The sequence below is a fragment of the Malaclemys terrapin genome, chromosome 1, assembly GCF_027887155.1.
Source record: "Malaclemys terrapin pileata isolate rMalTer1 chromosome 1, rMalTer1.hap1, whole genome shotgun sequence".
Taxonomy (NCBI): Eukaryota; Metazoa; Chordata; order Testudines; family Emydidae; genus Malaclemys; species Malaclemys terrapin.
Window position 1 is genome coordinate 294828091 of NC_071505.1, and position 18356 is coordinate 294846446.

The 18356-nt window shown below is 39.7% G+C and overlaps 2 protein-coding genes, 1 non-coding gene and 1 pseudogene across 8 annotated transcripts in view; 2 read left to right on the forward strand and 2 right to left on the reverse strand.

The window, feature by feature from the left end:
- Positions 1-7385, forward strand: part of ITM2B (integral membrane protein 2B) — a 34665-nt gene extending 27280 nt beyond the window's left edge. Inside the window, exons 4-6 of the mRNA XM_054014687.1 lie at positions 499-609; positions 4024-4174; positions 5250-7385. Coding sequence (XP_053870662.1) covers positions 499-609; positions 4024-4174; positions 5250-5338 — 351 coding nt within the window. The 3' untranslated portion in view covers positions 5339-7385. The remainder of the gene's footprint in view (positions 1-498; positions 610-4023; positions 4175-5249) is intronic.
- A 3262-nt stretch (positions 7386-10647) lies between these two features.
- On the reverse strand, positions 10648-10729 carry TRNAA-AGC (transfer RNA alanine (anticodon AGC)). The gene has a single exon. It is a non-coding gene; the product is annotated as a tRNA-Ala (tRNA).
- Positions 10730-10825, reverse strand: LOC128830721 (U6 spliceosomal RNA; annotated as a pseudogene).
- A 2281-nt stretch (positions 10826-13106) lies between these two features.
- Positions 13107-18356, forward strand: part of RB1 (RB transcriptional corepressor 1) — a 161066-nt gene continuing 155816 nt past the window's right edge. For 2 of the 6 annotated variants that reach the window (XM_054014730.1, XM_054014737.1), the window contains exons 1-2: positions 14714-14946; positions 17288-17405. In XM_054014730.1, coding sequence (XP_053870705.1) covers positions 14846-14946; positions 17288-17405 — 219 coding nt within the window. In that variant the 5' untranslated portion in view covers positions 14714-14845. Of the gene's footprint in view, positions 13817-14713; positions 14947-17145; positions 17191-17287; positions 17406-18356 lie in introns of those variants that run through there. The other 4 variants (XM_054014743.1, XM_054014715.1, XM_054014722.1 and 1 more) reach the window with 4 other exon arrangements.

Consider the following 18356-nt stretch of genomic DNA (forward strand, 5'->3'; position numbering starts at 1 on the left):
GCAAGTTTGACACTTTTCTTTGTATTTTTGTATATCAGTATATTAGCATTTCAACTGCACAGAATTTTGGAAGAATAAAATATTTTTATGTATAGCATCTGTTATTTTCTATTGTGTTTTCTCTTCCAGTCATGTTTCATTGAACTCTGAAAGGGAGATTTGTACTTTCAGATTTCTCCCTGAAATTTTAAAATACAAGCAACAAGACTAAATAAATACTGCACTTAACCTCTGACAGCTCATGCACTGAAAAGTCTGAACTACCTAGTACCTATTGACTTGCAGAAATCTCTGTTCTAGCTAACCTGATATTAGGATTGCCTTTTATCTCTGTATCCCACCACCAAACTCAATACATTAGAACATGCCTTTTAACTAACAGTACTCCAGCTTACAGGAAGAACAAGTATATAACAGTAATTGAGCATAATATTAACAGTTTTGCTAACCCTAGAATTATTAAAATGATTTTGATTAGAATATGCATTTCTTTCCCAGAGACTCACAGCCTACCTCGACCTTAGCTTGGATAAGTGCTACGTGATTCCTCTAAACACTTCAGTTGTTATGCCACCAAAAAATTTCTTGGAGTTGCTGATCAATATAAAGGTATGGTTGAATTGCAGGTGGTTTTGTTATATATAATAAAGAGAAACATGTTCATATTATTTTCACAAGCCCTGGAGTTCACATGTGAGAAGTGCTTTCGAAAAGTTAACTCCTCACTAAAGAACTTAAATCTTCAGAGGAGTTCAGTTTAAAGGAATTATAGATTTGGAAATAGAGAAAGATGTCATTCTTTGATGAGATTACATGTTGGGTTGATTAAAGGTAACTGCAGAGATGTAGTGTACTTAGACTTTTATGAGGCATTTGACTTAATGCTGCATGACAGTCTGATTAAAAAATTAGCACTATACAGTATTGATAAAGCACACGTTAAATGGATTAAGAATAGGCTAACGGACAGATCTCAAAAAGTAGTTGTCAATGGGGAATCTTTGAATGGGGGTGATTCAAGGGTGGTTTCTGCAAAGATCAGTACTAGGTCTGACGCTAATCAACATTTTCATCAGTGATCTGGAAATAAATATAAAGTCATCGCTAATAAAATCTGCAGATGACACAAAGATTGGCAGACTGGTAAATAATGACGAGGGCAAGGCAGTCATACAAAGCGATCTGTTCCCCTTGCTAAGCTGGGTCCATTCAAACAAAAAGTGTTTTAATACAGCTAAATGCAGTTATACATTTAGAACAAGGAATGCAATCTAGACCTACAGAATGGGGGACTGCATCCTGGAAAGCAACTCAATATAAGATCCTAGTGTGAAGATGTGGGGGAAAAGGGCTAATGCAATCCTTGGATGTATAAACAGAGGAGTAAGAGTAGAGAGGTGATTTTATTTCTGTGCATGGCACTGGTGAGGCTCATCCTGGGATACTAGTCTATAGAGTTCTAGTCTTCACAAAAAAAATTATTCAGAGAAAAGTGCCTTCCACTGAAAGAAGTAAGGAACTCAATATGTTTAGTTTATCAGAAAGAAGACTGAGAGGTTACTTGATTACAGTTAGATTTGGAAGGATTAGATTTTTATCAGTAAACATTGATTTCAGCACACACACAAACCAACAAAAATATTTACACAATGAAAAAATTTTCAGATAGGCAAAGTAAAAAATACTGCTTGAAAACCTATTAGAATCTGATGTTAAGGATATTTACTTTGTATATTTTTACATGTGATGTTGACAATTTGTGTTTTAACAGTTATAAAGCTTTAAATATTTGAATCAACAATTATTGTCATTACATAATTATTGTTGGACACTCCCATAATTTCCCACAACTGTGAAAATTTAAATATATAAAAATAAAAAAACCTTAGATATTGTTTGTTCAAATTATAAATAAACAGAATTCTGCTAAGCCTAATTACAGTATATAAGTAATACTTGACTCTTTAACTTAATGGAGAAAACCTAATGAGAACCAATGGCTGGAAGTTAAAACCAGACAAATTCAAAATAAGACACACATTTTTAACAATGAGGGTGACTAACTATTGGAACAAAATACCAAGGGATTCTTCATTTTTTGATCTCTTCAAGATCTACTTTAGCTAACCCCAAATCGGTGGGATCAGTACAGGGATAAAACTGCGTGAAACTTAATGGCTTGTGATATACAGGATGTCCAATTAGATGATCTAATGGTCCCTTTTGGCTTTAAACTCTATGCATCTATGTATATGGACAAATATGCTGCAAGAATAATTTATAGCTATGATTTTCCCCATCTGTAGTATGCAATTAAAGTACTTAAGTGAGAATGTAGAATTTCCTTCAACTACAGTAGAGAGCAATCTGTTTTTCTTATGTTCTATATTCTATTAGATTGCAGTTTACGATATGGTGTACTTTTAATATGCAATGTCTCTACTGTAACAATCTTTATTTTCTTTCTGTGGAAAACAAATTTTTTTCCCACCTGAACTTGGAAGGTCTTTAACTTATAAATTATTTGTTTAAATAACAAGGCTTTTCATTGTTTAATGAACTACGAGGTCAGCTGAAAAAAAAATTCACCTGTGTTTGCCTCTTTAGATGTGATCAAAAATATTTTTACATTTCAAAGTAAATATTATATAATCACTACCCTGGTGCTAAAAAGAACAGCTCTTAATCAGCTTGTTTAAACATGCTGCTTGGACTGAAAAAATATTGTTGTCCTTAATCTCTGGTTTGTAATAGAAACTCATAAGTGGCTTATCGACAATAAAAATAAAAATCTTTAGCCAGCTACACTAAATTCTATGCTAATGTAATTTTCTGGATGCAGTGCAGCAGTTTCTTTGGATTCCAAGGTGCTTTTTAAAAGTAGCTTAAGTGTTTGAACTCACAAGTGAAAAATAGATTAAAAACTCACTCTCATTAACGTCAGAAATAGGAATTATACTAAATGGAATCTTTCTACTCAGTCACATTTTAGAAAGACCGATTGATTTATTTGTGGATAATGTTTTAATAAAGTCAACTTTTAATAAAGTTGCTAATTTTTGTTTCTGTGAATCTTCTACTTTGACAGAAGCACACAATAGGGCCCGATGGTACTCTCTTTTAAATCAATGGCAAAACTCTTGTGGATTCCAAATGGACGAGGAATGGGGCCATAGTTCTGTTTTCTGAACCAGCTTTCTGAACTGTTGTCTGCAGAATTTTTCCTGGTGGTCTCTGGAGAGCTCAATAGTCACATTTTTTGGGCTTTCCTTACTTTCTGGTAATAGCTGACCTTGAAGCAAACATAGAGGAAAAAATACTTTCTAATATATTTTTATTTAAACAATTGGTATAGTTGCCATAAGGATGTTATGTGATTGTCTTGTGGACCATCTATCCTCCCATTCACTGTCCATTAAGTTGTGGCCTGTGCTATAAAAATGTTTGGGATCCCCCTATTTTAAACTTAACAGCATGCAGAAGGATAGTAATAAACTACTGATCCCTGGGACCTCCATCAATCAGCAAGATAGTACTAACGTCCTGCACATTTCTGCAGTCTTTACTTGGACAGAGCTTGTATTGGAAACAATTGACTCCCTAGTAAGTGATAGTGTTTGGTGAGTAAAGACTGCAAGATTTGGCCCACAGTGACGAATCTTAATTGGAGAAAATTTGCTTCTCTTGTGTGGGGGGAAAAAAAACTGATATAGATTTAATTTTTGTAATGGAAGACACTATACGTCAATGTCTCCTGCTGTGAAAATGTTGTGACATTTTATATGATTATTTTATTAGCTCTTAAATAACTGCACTAAAATGCAGTCACGTTCCTGATGTTTAAAAGAAAATTCTGTATGTACTACATATTTTGGAAGTCTGCAAAGCTGCAAATCCTTGTTTGTATAGAACTGCTGCTGTTTGAGAATATATAAAATTGATTTGAATTATCTTGTGTGTACTTAGCAGAAGAATGAATGATTGCACTTCTAATAATGAGCTGTTGCCTTTTTGTTAATGTAGGCTGGAACATACTTGCCTCAGTCCTATCTGATTCATGAACAGATGGTTGTTACTGATCGCATTGAAAATGTGGATCAGTTGGGGTTCTTTATTTATCGTCTGTGCCGTGGCAAGGAAACCTATAAACTACAGCGCAAAGAAACCATGAAAGGTAAAGTCTCTTGAGAATGTTATCTTGTGTTGATGGAAAAGTTAATGTTTCTAGTCAATAAATAGCTGGATATGTTGAAGACAATACCTCTCAGATTAAAATTTAGAATGGTCTTGCTGTCATTGGCTCCTTGAAGCTCCTGAGTGTTTACACAGAGATTAGCATGATGGGGTATTAATCCTGAATGAAGACTTGAAGAATGAATGCAATATAAAATTACCTTTTTCCCCATTAATTTTTCTTTAAATTTTCATTTAATCCCCCACCCCCAAACTTGAAAAGAATTTTTAAGAAAATGAAAATTTTCTGAGATTGTTTAATTGAAAAACCATTTTGTGTTGAAAAGTGTTTTGGCAGAAGATTTTCAGTCAGCTGCAATATAAATAGCACAAAACTAATAATAGTGGCCTTTACCATCAGTAACTATAACTGTCAGAATAGTTAAACACGTACACACTTTATGGTTCAATTTTTCATATATAGAAAGCATGGTCTTATGGCCAAAGGACAGAATTGAAAATTGATATGTCCTAGGTGTTTTGTGCAAATTTGGCCATGTCATTTAACTGCTCTGTGTCTCATAGTCTGCATCTGTAAAATAGGAATAATACTTGTCTACCTGGATCTTGTAAAACGTATATTATTTGTCTGTGGAAAGCTCTTTGAAAATCTCAGATTCAAGTGTCTAGAGAAGTGAAGTGTTATAGTTGTTGTTCAGCATTTGTTTAATGTGGAAGGAGAAGTTTTACAAGCATAACCTGAACTAAATTAATTGAGTAACTTAGTCAGATTGCTGACTGTGTTTGGGAAGGTGGCAGATGGGAAAAATGATTGCAAACCATCTTTTTAAAAACATGAACACTTTAATTGATCCCGTGATAAATAAGGGACACAAGTAAATAATAGATCACTAAAGTGTTGATAAATTTGCTTCTGATTTGAAAGTGAATTGAGAGGAACCTCTGGTACCTTCTTATTGCAGTAAATGGACTAATACTTTAATTCTTCCATTAATATGCATCACTCTATCTCATTTGTCATCCCTTCCTCCCCCATTTCCCCAAACTCTCACCAGGAATTCAAAAGCGTGAAGCCACCAATTGCCGAAAGATTCGACACTTTGAGAATAGGTTTGCTATAGAAACACTCATTTGTGAACAGTAATGGAGAATATTACTGTAACAGAAGACTGAAAGATTACAGTATGATCCCACTCTGTATTGTGTGCAGTGATTATTTTTTAAAATCTTCTTTTACGTAAGTAGTGGACAGGGCTTTATTGCTGAACATCTTAAACACTTTTCATCTCATGATAAATTTTAAATATGTTTTAGGGTTTTTTCTTATTTTCAAGTGTGGTGCCCTTTTTATATTTGAATAGCAATTGTATAAAGTCTTAGTTACTAGTGCATTTCATGTGATGAATCTTGAATACTACGAGGAAGATAAAGTCTCTGAAATATCTGCCAGTTTTAATTAAGGAAAATTGAAAAGAATTATTAATCTGGAGAAAAATATGTACAAATGGACTGAAAGAACTACTTCTAACTGTAATATTCTAAGCTATATAGTTTGTTACAGCATATAGATAAACATATATTTGAATTTCTCCTCACTAAAATGTGCAATTTGTTTTTTTTAAATCTTGTCATATTTACCTTTTCAAATCGATTTCTGACTTGATGTTTTAATATGGCAAGTGTCTGCTGTAACTATCTTTAGAAAATGTAAGAAAATTAAGCAGTAACTTGTTACTAACTTTTACATAATCCATGTATGTGCAATGGAAAATAAATCTAACAAACTTGTTTGTCTAAAAGTCTTCTTAGGTTCTCTTTTGCTATAATTAATTTAGGGGGAAAATTAATGCTTGTTCCACATGAATGAAGCCATATATTCCCCAGAAATTTGGCCGAATTAGATTATTTGTCCCAGCAATAGCTTTCTTAGATGAGTGTTGAAATTAAATCAAAATACAGTACATTATTGTAATATGGAAGATCAACAAGAAGCACACTGTTCATTTTGGCTGTTCATTTAAAATGAGTATTGTGCTACGCATTTAAATTGTGTGTTTTTTACACTGCACATACCATAATAAGAGAAGACCTAAGTTTGGCTTACTCATCATAGTTGGTTAATTTTTAATAAACTCTTGTTATATCACCATAATTTACCGTCATTGTATATTTGTAAATCTGCATATTGCATTCAATAGCTGTAGAATACAAAGCATTCATACTAATTATGGAGATAGGATTGTGTCAGCCACTGCAAAGGTATGAAGTGTATTAGCAAAGTTGTTGGCCATCAGTGTTAAACTGCTTTATGTAATGATCAATTTTTAATAAAGCACATGAAGCCTTGATATGTTTGCAGCTTTGATAAAATACAAATACAAAGATTCCCTGTGAAAGAAGCTCTGATGACTTTTCCCTCATATAAAAACATCTTAGTATAAGATTACCTAAGATGTTAACTTTTTCTAAAACTGTTTTTTAAAAACAATGTTTTTTACTTAATGTATATCTTGTATTTATCACAGACAAACGAAACACTTGAATTCTAAAAACTAAGAATAAAACGTCTAACTTTAGGAGCCCAAAGTTAGACACTTAAGCCCACGTCCTCAACTGGTGTAAATTATCTTAGCTCCATTAAAGTAATTAGAGATAGACTGATGTATGCCAGCTGAGGACGTGGTCCATAAATTCATAATTAGTCACCTAAAGTAAAAGTGGACTGATTTTTTTTTTTTTTTTTTAATTTTCTCTTCCCTTCTCCATGAGTGTTGCACTCACAACTCCCAGAGAAACCGATAGAAACTGTAGGTTCTCATAATCCTTAAAAATCAGGTCACTTTTATTTAGGTGCTCAAATATGGACTCTAAGCGTGTAAGTTTCAAATTTCTGGCCCAAGACTTATTTGTTTTCCTTACTGCTATTTTGAGGCTGGATTCAGTTAAAAAACGCTACCTCCCATAAAAAGGCTATTAGGAGAACCTCCAGAGATCCATTTTTGAGTTGTGGCATGGACAAGGGAACTGGACCCTATTTACTATATTGATTTTTGGACATTGATATATTAGAAAGCAGGAATACTTAGGGAAAATATGCCAATGTTTAGCTGCTTCATGTATGCCTATTTTTAAAAATAATGTAATGTTATGGGAGTCTGTATCTTACATTAATATAAAGTTTCTTAACTGAACTGAGTTCTCTCTTACTTTCTATCTCTTAAATGATCTTTCATTAATACTGTGGGAGGATACATTATGTGGATTCAGAACAGCTTCCTGCTATTGTAAACACTCTGCATGCAAGCTTCCCGCTATTGTGATTGCTTTGGGTCAGGGAAAAATATTTACTGCAGAGGAAGGTTCTCTTAAGTATACAATGTAATCTATTTATTCTACAGTGGGTTTAATTGACAGTTTATTCTTAGAATGGATATGTTCATATGTGGTAGGAAATCTACATAATCATGACTTCTGAAAAGAGATTAGCCTGTTTTTGATGTTATAAGGCAAACATGAAAATTAGTAAAAAACCCATTAAGGATAATTTAACTTAAAATCTTTCAGGATGTTGTATTTTGTGAGTTTACAAAAAAAGATGAAATAAATGCCAGGAAATGGCTAATGGTTCATTCTTGGAACCATGTTTTTCATGAGTCATGTTGATGTGCTTGGAAGCATGTCTCCTGCTGATTCACGTGCATATTGTTTCCATTTTCCACAAAAGATAATGGTTAAACCTTGTAAGAACATAATAATGGCCGTACTGTGTCAGATCTATGGTCCATCTAACCTAGTATCCTGTCTTCCAACAGTGGCCAATGCCAGTTGCTTCAGAGCAAACAAACAGAACAGGCAATCATTGAGTGAGCCGTGTCATCATTCAGCATCTGGCAGTCAGAGGTTTAGGGACACCCAGAGCATGATGTTGCGTCCTTTGACCACCTTGACAAATAGTCATTGATGGATCTATCCTCCATGAATTTATCTAATGTTTTTTTAAACCCATAGTTTTGGCCCTCACAACATCCCCTGGCAACAAGTTCCACAGGTTGACTGTGCGTTGTGTGAAGAAATACTTCCTTTTGTTTGTTTTAAACCTGCTGCCTATCCATTTCATTGGGTGATCACTGGTTCTTGTGTTATGTGACGGAGTAAATAACTCATTTCCTTATTAATTTTCTCCACCCTATTCGTGATTTTTATAGACCTCTATCATATCCCCCCTTAGTCATCTCTTTTCAAAGCTGAAAAGACCCAGTTTTTTTAATCTTTCCTCATATGGAAGCTGTTCCATACCCTTAATCATTTTTGTTGCCCTTCTTGGTACCTTTTTCAATTCTTTTTTGAGATGGGGGTGACAAGAACTGCATGCAGTTTTCTAGGTGTTGGCATATCATGGATTTATATAGTAGAATTATGATATTTACTGTATTATTATCTATCCCTTTACTAATGGTTCCTAACATTATTAGCTTGTTTGATTGCCACTGCACAGTGAGCGGATGTTTTCAGTGAACTATCCACAATGACTCCAAGATCTCTCTCGAGCGGTAACAGCTAATTTAGATCCCATCATGTATAGTTATCCCATTATGTATAGTTGGGATTATGATTTCTAATGTGCATTACTTTGCATTTATCAACATTGAATTTCATCTGCCATTTTGTTGTCCAGTCACCCAGTTTTGTGAAATCCCTTTGTAATGCCTTTCAAGCTGCTTTGGACATAATTTTGCATCATCTGCAAATTTTGCCACTTCGCTCTTTATCCCCTTTTCCAGATCATTTATGATTATATTGAACAGCACATGTCCCAGTACAGCTCCTTGGTTGTTACTCAGTGTCTGGAGCTTTCTTTTGACTTCAGATTTTGGGAATGATATGTGATAAATTTTGATGCCTGATGTCACCTTAAATAGACCCATCAGTGCACAATGCCTCTAATCAAATATGTTTTGTTTCGCTTTAACCAAGCAAAACTATAGCCAGAACAGTAGGAACCACGGTTGCTGTTTTCTAAGGATGAGCATGAATGCTGTGCTATACTGAGCAAAACTCATTTATTTCAAAATTATTCCCAGGAAAATGGGAGTAAAACTGACCATTTTTACTGTTACTTTTAAAATACCTGAAGCACTCAACACTTTCACTTATGCAATGTGTACATGTAATACTCATAAGCAAATATCAGATCTAGCTTTACCTGCACCCTGTGCCTCTAAGGATTGAAGATCTGCTGAGGGGATCAAAAGGATCAGCTTTGGTTGCAGCAGCAGAGTTTGCTTCACTCTGAAAGGACTGAGAAGCAATGGGACTTGTGCAAGCTGTGCTTGGTTGGCTGGTTATGTATTTTTTTAATACCCTAACTTTATTAAAATTCTAGTTTTTAAAACTGTCCCGGGACTGGGAGTGTACCTCACCATTCTTGTCCACCAACCACCCCTCTCTGGCTTAACTTGGGTTTGATTTTCTTACTGAAAGTTGGAAACATACCTAAATATTTTGAAAGCTTCCTTTTTAACCAAAAATAATCCCATTGTCATGACATACTTTGAGATTAATATATTAGGAGCACAGAAGTATTACCATTGCTATGTGCTGCAGTGTTTGTTTTGTGATGAGGCCTGTATTACTCTCTAGTATGTTCCATTCAACTTCCTGATGTCCAATAACTATTCACACCAGGTAATTTATTGGCAGCAATTAACTACCGCACTGGACTTATAAATTTAAAGAGCTTCAAATCTTCCTCCAACCTATAATTCAAACTTTGCAACTTTGAAGAAAGCCATGAGATATCTTAAGTCTTGTCTATATATAAAATTTTACTGCTTTAACTGTTAGTATAACTAAAGTGGTTCAACTCCCCCTAGTGTGGATGATGATGTTTGTCCTTCCCAGTTGAAGATTATTATGACATCACTGGTTAGTTTGGTTTCTGTGAACACGTGAATGGCTGATCAGGCCAATTTCAGCTTTGAACTGTCTGTGGCACACTGAACAAGAGATGCCGCCAGGGGTTACTTGATTAACAGCGGACATGCTGCTTTTGTGTGATTTACACTGCTGGCGCTTCTGCTCTGCCTCAATAGTTCTCCTCAGACTGTAGCTCCAGCAATGATGAGGCTTCGCCGGGTAGAACAATCATGAGCGAGATCTCTCCAAAACTCTGTGTCAATGTTGAAATGCCTCAAGGATAACTTGAGAGAATCCTTGAAATATTTCTTCTGGCCTCCTTAAGAGCCCTTTTCCTCCTTTAGCTAACCATAAAAGATCATAGAATATCAGGTTGGAAGGAACCTCAGGAGGTCATCTAGTCCAACCCCCAGACAGATTTTTACCCCCATTCCCTACCCCCCTCAAGGATTGAACTCACAACCCTGGGTTTAGCAGGCCAATGCTCAAACCACTGAGCTATCCCTCCTGCCCACAATGAGATCACTCAAACGCTTCTATAGTTGGCAGGATTCAAACCTGCGCAGGGAGACCCTAATGGATTGCTAGTCCATCACCTTAACCACTCAGCCACAACTACTTTAATATGGAACGCTTCACGAATTTGCGTGTCATCCTTGCGCAGGGGCCATGCTAATCTCTGTATCATTCCAATTTTAGTATGTCTCTGTCAGTAGTTCATCTGACATTCTGGTGATATAGCCTGCCCATCTCATCTGTGATTTCATCAACAAAGTATGGATCCTTTGAATACCTCCCCATAGGAGAATCTCAGTAGCTGGAACTTTGTCTTGCCATCTTATCAGGTTCCTCAGACAGTCCATGTGAAACTTATACCCAATATAACTGCATCTTGCTGAATCAATGTGCTTTATACTGGTATTGCTATTCCCATACAAACAAGGGAATAAGATACACTGGTAAAAGGCACCTTTATACCAATATAACTGTCCATACCAAGGAGGTATAGCAGTATAACTATTTCAGTGTTTAAAAACAACCCCCACCTCTAACCAAAATAGTAATACTGGTACAAAAACTCTATAGACGAGGCCTGAGAGAAGAGACCTGGCTGTGGCAAAGTGATGGACTGGCTTGTGCATATGTGTACCACTGCTCCAGTGGATGGAGTATACATGTATATGAGTTGCTTACTTGCAGAGCTAGTTGTGATGATCAGTGCACATGAGAATGGTGAGTAAATGGCTAAGCTTTACTTCAGGTGTGTCAATAAGAGTTAAAAAAAAAACACTTATCCTATATTCTTTTCAACACTTATCACCATAGTATCTGTACCTTCTAAGTGACTAACAGCTACAATGTGCTTTTGTTCTCATACTTTCCCAAGGGGAAAAGTGTGTGCAGTACAGTATTTTGTTTTAGAATGTTTATAACAGTTAATATATAACAGCTATTGCTATGTGTTTGTTAAAGACAGGTCTAAGAAATGCACCTTTTACTTGGAACGGAAAGTGGTGAGGTTTGTGATGGCCCTTGGTTCTTAAGGGAGTTCCTTCCACAGTCTTGGACCAGCCCCCAAGAAAATTCTGTCTCCTGCACAGATTAGCTTTATTCTTACTCTACAAAATTCCATTATTAGGACCTGTCCATATCCCACCTATTTTGAGTAGCTATGTGGGAGACTTTAGCATAAAGGGCCAAATTTAGCTCTGGTATAAGCAATGTAACTCTCAAAGTCAAGGCATCAGGGCTGAATCTGAACTATCCTACTCTACATCTTAGAAATACTTGCTGCTACTACTCCCTTCTTCCCCCATCCCAAGATCTTCTAGGATATCAGGGTACCATATGCAGTGTCATCACTAGCAACACAGAAATAACAAACAGCTCTATAACACAAACCAAAGCTGCCTCAGTGTATTGTTATCAAAACACTATGCTAGCAATCTTAAAATTAAGAACAGTGCACTGGAGAGATAAAAGCGTTACTTAACTGCTCCAGCATAAAACACACACTATGATGGAAGTTTTGTCAGGAACTTCAATGAGATTAGGTTCAGGACCTTTATTTATCAACAGCCAAACAAAACATTCATCTTTAGTTTTTCTGTTTCACCTAGGCTCACCCCTCAGTGAGATTTTATGATTGTTTACTAATTCACAGCCTAACTACAGTGGGGGCTAGAAACTCCAAATCTGATTGGTCATTGTGCTTGGAGCTATACAAACACATGAAGTTATCGTCCCTGGTCTAAGGAGCTGACAATCTAAGCCCAAAGGCCAGCAAGCTGGTCTATGCAGCTGGATCCTTACCGCTCACTGCACTGCTATAGTGCTTCTGCGAAAGTTTTTTTTTCAAACTCCAGGTTGCGGAATGTAAGGCACTGGGTTGTGGTGGCTCTGGTCAGAACTAACGACCAGGCCCTTAAAAGTCCCGTTGCCGGTGCTGCCTGGCTAAGGCAGGCTAGTCCCTACCTGTTCTGACACTGCGCTGCGCCCCAGAAGTGGCCAGCAGCAGGTCCCTCAGCTCCTGGGGGGGGCCACAGGACTCCGTGTGCTGTCCCTGCCCAAAGCACTGGCTGGAGGGGCGACGGGGGGACAGTGCCTACAGTCAAAAGCCACATGGAGCTGCTTGCACGCCTCTGCTTAAGAGCCAGGCTTGCTGCTGGCTGCTTTCGGGGCGTAGCACTGTCCGTGGTGCCAGGACAGGGAGGAAGCTTGCCTTAGCACCCCCACTGCGCTGCTGACTGGGAGACGCCTGAGTTAAGCTCGTGCCACAATCCCCAGCCCTGAGCCCCCCCAAACCCCTCATCCCCAGAGCTTGCACTGAGCCCTGACCCTCTCCCACACCCCAACTCCCTGCCGCAGCGCACAGCCCCCCCACACCCTGAACCCCTCATTCCCAGCCCTCACCCCTGCACCCCAACCCCTCATCCCCAGCTCTGTTGGTTAAAGGGCATCAACAATTTTCTTCAACTGGGTCATCAGAAAAAAGGTTTGTAAGGCATGTTTTCTAATCCTTTAATTGTTCTTGTGGCTTGTCTGAACCTTCTCCAATTTATCAACATCCTTGAATTGTGGGCACCAGAACAGGACACACTATTCCAGCAGTGGTCACACCAGTGCCAAATACAGAGGTAAAATAACCTCTCTACCCCTACTTGAGATTTCCCTGTTTATACATCTTTGGAGCCGGGACTTGAAATTTAGCACTGGGTGGCTCTAGTGCCTTTAGTGTCCCCATGAAAATCTACCCAAAGCTGACTCAGTAGAGACTGGTTAAGGTTTGGCAGCTAAAATTCTGGAGCGTGCTTAATACAAATATAATCAAGTCTCTGAGGATGTGCAAACTGCAATTTTTCTCACCTGGAATAGAACACAGGCCTTCTCCATCACACTATTCCTGGACTATCTAGCAAATAGCTGTGAATCACACTAACAAAGTCCTCATCCCCCTCTGTGAACTATGGAGGATAAGAGCCTGCTTCTGCTGTCTCTTACTCAATTAGCTTTTAGGCAAAGATCTCCACTGCAAGAACATCTTAGCCATACCTAGGTTTTGTGGCCTGATCTCCTATTCTGATGGCACTATGCCAACCGAGGATTCCTCTCTGCTAGGGCCTCCTCCAACGGTCAGATCTTCTAGCTCTGAGATATCAGACTCTGTGCCACCAGAGCAGTGCAAAGCAGCCACAGGCGCACACAGGTAAATGGAGGCTTATGTCTTTGATTCTAGATTTACAGTCAATATAAGGCATTGCTCTCACGAAGATCGGGGCGGGAGGGGGAATTCAATTATAATATATAATGAAGACCTGTGTAACTTTTTAAAATTTGTTGTTTTCCCTTGATTGTTGTTTACTTCCGAAATAGCATGACTATAAAGGGTGGTCTCCTTTGGGTCTGCTGGAGGACTTCTTAGGCTCTTAGCAGAGTGCATTGTGAGCACAATTCCCTTATTTGAAGAGCTGTAGGTGCTGACGTCACTGCTCCCACTGGTCCGGTAACCTCTGGAGTTACATGACATTAAAACACCAAACGAACCCCAGACATCTTCAGCGGTGTGACTCCGGTTCCCTTCTCCACGCCACCTCTCCGCTTTCTGTCTCGTTTCTCCGGTCGCCGCCGCAGCAGACGAGATTTAAATTTCTAATGCGCCAAACTGGCAGGAAAAACTAACTGACCAAAAGCAGCAACGCCCGTTGGGCCTCCCCGGGGCGGCAGCAGCCGGGCCGGGCCGGGAGAGCCCCAGCCCCCAGCCCGTGCGTTTCCCATACAGGTCGCCGTTAAGGCGACAGTCAGGGCGAGGCCCAGCCCCGAGTTAGCTCAAGGTCAGGCGGCTACTCCACCTGCTGGGACGCCCAGAGAACGCAGAGACGGCAGCAGCTCCTCTATTGGCTAAGGGAAATGGGTGAGCTTATTGGCTGAACGGCTCGCGCTGGAGCCTCTGTTGCCAAGACTCCGAATTCCTCTTCCGGGTTCTCAGCCTCATTCTTGTACGCAGGCTCCGCCTCCTTTTGAATACGCTCTATCTCCCCCTGCTCTGAAACGAGCGAGGGCTGGGAAGTGACGCGTACGCTCCGCCCCGTGGGCGGGTCGGACGTGACGTTTTTCCCGCGGTTTGAGCGCTCCCGGCTGCGACGGTGAACCGGTTTGTCCGTTTCCCTTCTCCCCGCCTCGGTGGACATTTAAATTCTGACCCAACCGTTGCGGTGGCTCCGCGCGCGGGCCCGACATGCCGCCCAAGCCCCCCCGGAAGGGGGGAGCCGCCGCCAAGGGCCAACGAGCCAACCCGGACCGCGGCACTGGCGGCACCCCACCGCCTGCCGCCGCCAGGTGAGAGTCGCAGCTCCCCTCTCCCGGCCAGCCGCCTCTTCCGCCTCTTCCCAGCCCGGCATCCTCGGCGCCCCTGCCTGCCCGGGGCTCTAGCACCCGCGGCGCCGCCCCCTCCGCCCGCTGCTCCGGGCATGTCCCGGGTGAGGGCAGCTCTGCTCGGGCAGACGCGGAAGCTTGCTCTGTCCCGGGCGTTATGGCTGAGGCGGTGCTTAGCGCCGTAGGTCCCCGGCGCTCCCGTGGGCAGAGGTTGCCCTGGCTGTATAAACTCAGCGCGCGCCGCTGTCCGTCAAACGAACCGTGTTCTGCAGGTGGGAGGCTACCTTAGCCTCGCTGGTACTGCACGTGTCAGCTGTGGCCGGCTAAACACCCACCGCACCGTAGTGAAATGTAACGGCTGAAGACCTGGCTCTGACTGGAGGCACATGCAGTGACAAAGCGTTAAGCAATTCATGCTGATGTAACCTTAGTGTTGACCTGTTAACAACTAAAAGATTCAGGCAGTGCAAACCCAGAATGGAAGGCTGGGTCCTACCTGGGTTCCTGATCACTTCCAGGTCTTCGGCCCCCATGCTTCCCAAGGACAGCTCCAGCCCGGGTAGTGTGAAAAACTGCCATCTGTCTTAATTTGCTACCAGTAGCAGTTACTGATACATAAGGTATTGTAAAAAACTCTATCTGGTATAATTTGCTACCAGTAGTAAGTTATTGATATTAAACTATTATCTGATCTAATCTTCTACTGGGACACGGATAGCAACTTGTGACAAGTAGTAGTTACTGATGTGTAAGAGTGTTCTTATTTGCGGACTTGCCTTATTTGCTACCTCTTGCCTTACCTGTCTTCTGGTACTCAAGAAAAAGTTAGAATGAAAAATTCCAAATCAGAAATCACAGTAAAAATCATACCTAGTGCAATACTAGAAACACAGATGGCAATGTTAAAACTACAAGCAAGTACTTATACGTATTTTCTATGAGTATTTATTAAAATATAAATTAAATATCACAATTATATGCATCTGCACAATAACAAAGGTAAATGATGAGGTGCTAAAAGTAATTTAGGGAATCCCAGCAGCAGATAAGACAAATTTGTGAACTGCTATGAAACTTTATGCGGACATATACACTGATAAGTGATTCTTTGTTTCTGAGGGGGTATAGGTAAAATATCTCACTGATTCAAGTCTCCTGCAGCACCTCAGTAGGTTACATCAGACAGAGGAGCTGTGATGACTAGGCATTGGGATGCCTGTGCCTTTAAGAACCCAGCCCTGGAAAGCCCATGCTGAGACATACTGTCCCATGGGAGAGGAAATAAAAAAGCCCCTTTGACAAAATAAAAAAGACCCTCTGACCTCCACCCCCCCATTTTTGCAAACACTTGTGTCTCAATCTACCCGGGTAGCTGTTACCCCCTCTGCTTGTGCCAGGGTTTTGCCCTCTGTTACCTTCTGGCAGCGCCTCATCGGTGGGTTTAACCCCCGGGCTCCTATTGCCCCCTCTCCCTGTCTTTGATTTTGCTCTTCAGCCCTTATACTAACCCTGTCTTCAGCTGCTTGAACCCCCTCACCCAGTCAATTTCTGACCCCTGCTCACACCTTGGCCACCCCCTTCCTCCAATTTGCCCCCTTTGCCACTTTTTAACCCCTGCAAAAAGCAGTCCGCAGACTCTGATGCCAAGGAAGGGAAGTGACTTCAGCAGATGTTACTGAGCATGCTCAGTACACCCTAAATAGCAAATTAAGACAGAGCAGTTTTTCACACTACAAAAGGATTTGCCTCTCTCTCTGTTACAGGTAGCTGATGTACATGTATCAAGAATTTCAGGATTAATTAGACGTTCTAATGTAAGGCCAGTTCCCCGGTCTTAATTCTGACTTTTTGTTAGGGCTGTTCCAATCTTGGTACACTGTTAGTTACTAGTTTTAGGCTATGACCTTCCTTCAACCCATTCCTGGGCTTTTGGTGTTATAAGTAGAGCCCTGCAAATCTGCGGATATCAGCTTTATATCTGTGGACTATGTTTGCGGGTCAGATGTGGATACAAATTCTGTATCTGTGCAGGGCTTTAGTTATAAGTGACTTCCAGGTTTGAGTTATGTAAGTATTGTGGTACATTAAAACTGCTAAATATTATCTTCTGCATGTACAAGGTAACTTTTCCAGCTTTTTTTTTTTTTTTTTGCAGGATGCTCAACACAATGGGCTTTATATCTGGTGAAGTGTCAGATGATATCTAATGTATTATACTTTGTAACCATGTCAGAGATGAATTTTCATTTAAAATAACCTGTTACTTATAGGCCAGACTAATAGTCTTTTTCACCCTCTCTCCTAGGCTTGAGTTTGGAGAAACTGACTTTGTTGCACTTTGTGACACTTTAAGAGTGTCAGACATTGTAAGAGCAAATGCTTGGAAGACATATGAAAAAGTGTCATCTGCTGATGGAACTCTAGTGAGTACTTGGTATAGTTAATGCTCACAATTATATTTGATTCAAAATACTGAGCTCTGTAGCAGTGCTTAGCCTAACATGTTGCCTTAGCCCACCAAGAAGGAAATTGATAAAAATTGCAAATTATTTTAAAATGAAATGCTGTAGTGTCATCATTCTGATGCAGGTTTATATCAAGATCAAAAAGTACAAAGATGGCTGTGTGTACACATCTGTATAAATTAACTTGCATAACCTCACCTTTGTTCTATATAGTTCAATAAATGTACTGATTTAAAAAAAAACTGATTTCACATTTACTGTAAATGGTAGTTAAACCAGCACTATGTGAACAGTCAACTCTCCAGACCACCGATTACTACTTATAAGCATTATAATATTGAGTCAATTTTTTTATGGCTTCTGTCTTGTGACTTTTTTTGTCAACCATAGAATATGAGGGCATCGGTAGGGGATAAAAACAGTAAGAGTAGTCCTGATTAAAAATAAAAACAGTAGGAATAGTACTAATAAAAACAAACCACTTTTTTTTTTGTTAAAACACGGTTTTTCAGATTTCATTACAAGTTAAGGTTGGTACTGTGTCTAGTCATGGCTGAGGAGGCACTTTCATTCAAAGTGCCTGCCTGTCTTCTGACTTTTCTAAGTAGGAGTTAAAAATCATACAGCTCTGAGAGCCAGAATTAAATTCTGCTGGTCCAAGGTATTAGTGTCCTTTCTCAAATTACCAGGGCTATTTGCCACTGGAGATCTGGTAAATCCATTTTTCCAGAGAGTAGCACGTAGTTTGAATAGATTGAGAGCCTTGTTCTTAAAACTGAAGTCACAGAGTTCTGTGAGTGGAGATGGGTATTGAAACCATTTATCAAAAAAGTTCTTTGGACATAAGGATGGAGTAGCAGAGACTGCTTCTAGTCTAGGTGGGCGGGGGTCGGGAGGAGGAAGGGGCTC